Source organism: Quercus suber, unplaced genomic scaffold, assembly GCF_002906115.3.
Source record: "Quercus suber isolate HL8 unplaced genomic scaffold, Cork oak 2.0 scaffold_521, whole genome shotgun sequence".
Taxonomy (NCBI): Eukaryota; Viridiplantae; Streptophyta; class Magnoliopsida; order Fagales; family Fagaceae; genus Quercus; species Quercus suber.
Genome location: NW_027069970.1, coordinates 551094 through 553418, shown reverse-complemented (window position 1 = coordinate 553418; position 2325 = coordinate 551094). Strand labels below are relative to the sequence as shown.

At 46.5% G+C, this 2325-nt stretch overlaps 1 protein-coding gene across 1 annotated transcript; it reads left to right on the top strand.

The window, feature by feature from the left end:
- Positions 1-1043: 1043 nt before the first annotated feature.
- Positions 1044-1601, top strand: LOC112038689 (uncharacterized). Its single transcript, XM_024071522.1, has one exon. The coding sequence runs from the start codon at positions 1044-1046 to the stop codon at positions 1599-1601; it is 558 nt and encodes a 185-aa protein (XP_023927290.1).
- The last annotated feature ends 724 nt before the right edge of the window (positions 1602-2325 follow it).

Below are 2325 nucleotides of genomic sequence, written 5' to 3'. Positions count from 1 at the left end.
GCAAGGAAGAGATGGTCAAACCTCTACTACTATAAAAGCCTCAATACCCTCACAAATCAAGGTACGCATTATTAAAACCCTCTCTAGCACTCTAGAGTTGTAAGAAGTTCTAACTTGATCATCGGAGGGTATTGGCCGGCACCACACCGGTGCTCTTCGTTAGGTCTTCTCTTCTTCTTTTTGTGCAAGTGAGTATCGACCGAGCAAGCATCGTGTAGCTCACTGGTGATATTTTCAGCATCATTAGTTGGTGCCGTCTGTAGGAAAGAAAGCGCAGATAGTCCCTTTCGTGTTCAAAGGCCACATTGTCACTTCCCAGACAGAAGAGTTACATGGTGCTAACCCGTTTGATGGCGACCACCAATAACATCCAAGAGGAGGAACCATCCATGACTCCCCAAGAGAGACAAATACAAACCCTCTCCGTAGCTATGGAACACCTCACCAAACAAAATCGCGACCTAGAAGAACAGCTGCGTCAGAAAAACGCGGCGCCAAACAATCAGAGAGAACAAGAAGGTACCAGTGCTGTACGAGGAGATCGAGAGGGGCCTGAAGGTAGTAACGCCCTAAGTAGGCCAGAATGGCAAAATATCAGCCCCTCATCCCTTATAGATGTAGCTCCACCTCCTGTTATTGTGGAGATACAGGCGATGAAAGAACAAATGGAGGTCATGATGAACGCCCTTAAAGGATGGGTGTCTAGTGACCTCGACGATTTGGTTCACCGAACCGATTCACCTTTCACTACTTCCGTCAACTCCTTCCCCCTGTTGCAGAAGTTTCGCATGCCACAAATCGAAAGCTACGACGGATTCAAGGATCCGCTTGATCACCTAGAAACATTTAAGACCTTGATGCATCTCTAGGAAGTAGTGGACAAGATTATGTGTAGAGCCTTCCCGACGACACTAAAGGGCCCTACGAGAATTTGGTTCAGTCAGCTGACACCTAACTCTATTAGCACCTTTAAAAAGCTGAGCGCCCAATTCACTTTGCACTTCATTGGAGGGCATCGGTACAAGAAGTCTACCACATGCTTAATGAGTATCAAGCAACGGGAGGATGAAACATTGAGATCTTACATAGCCCGCTTCAATAAGGAAGTACTCTCCATTGACGAAGCAAACGACAAGATACTCGTGGCAGCATTTACAAATGGCCTAAAGAAGGGTAAGTTCTTATTTTCATTGTATAAGAATGACCCAAAAACCATGTTGGACGTATTATACAGGGCCACCAAATACATGAATGCCGAAGACGCACTACTAGCTTGTGATAAAAAACCTAAGAAGAGAGAAAGGCAGGAAGATAACCGACAGGAAAGAGGGCGAAAGATGGCGAAAACCGGAGAGCGGAGAGATGATAGACGCTTTAAGCCCCCCATGGGGAGGTTCACAAGTTTTACTCTACTAACCGCCCCAGTCGACCAAATCCTAATGCAAATCAAGGATGAGAAGGCATTGACTTTCCCGGGAAAGCTAAAGGGGGATCCAAACAAACGATCCCGAGACAAATACTGTCACTTCCACCGCGACCACGTACATGACACGATTGACTACTATGATTTGAAACAGCAAATTGAAGCCCTCATTAGGTAAGGAAAGCTGAAGGTCCAAGCAACAAGATTCATCCTGATAAGAGACGTCTTATACAAAAGAGGTTTCTCCCGACCGTACCTAAGATGCTTAGGTACTGAAGAAGCAGACTACATCATGAGAGAGGTACACGAGGGAATCTGTGGAAACTACTCAAGATCGAGATCCTTAGTGGACAAGCTGGTATGAGCGGGGTACTTTTGGCCCACCATGCAGAAAGATGTCGAGGCTTATGTCAAGATTTGTGATAAATGCCAGAGGTTCAGCAATATCATTAGGCGACCAATCGAGGAGTTAACCCCAATAACGGCCCTGTGGCCCTTTGCTCAATGGGGGCTAGACATTATGAGACCATTCCCTACCGCAGTACGACAGCTGAAGTTCCTAGTAGTCGGCATCGACTACTTTACAAAATGGGTGGAAGCTAAAGCTTTGGCCACCATTACAGAGAAAAACATACGGAGTTTCATTTAGAGATGCATCATATGAAGGTTTGGCATCCCTAGGGTCTTGGTCTCGGACAACGGGAAGCAATTCGATAACGACTCTTTTCGGGATTTTTGCTCGCAGTTGGGGATATGGAACCACTACTCCTCCCCCGCCCATCCTTAAGCTAATGGATAGGTTGAAGTCACGAACCGATCCTTGCTCAAGATTGTCAAGACTCGGCTAGAGGGGGCAAAGGGTATATGGCCTGAAGAGCTGCCAAGCATACTTTGGGCGTACA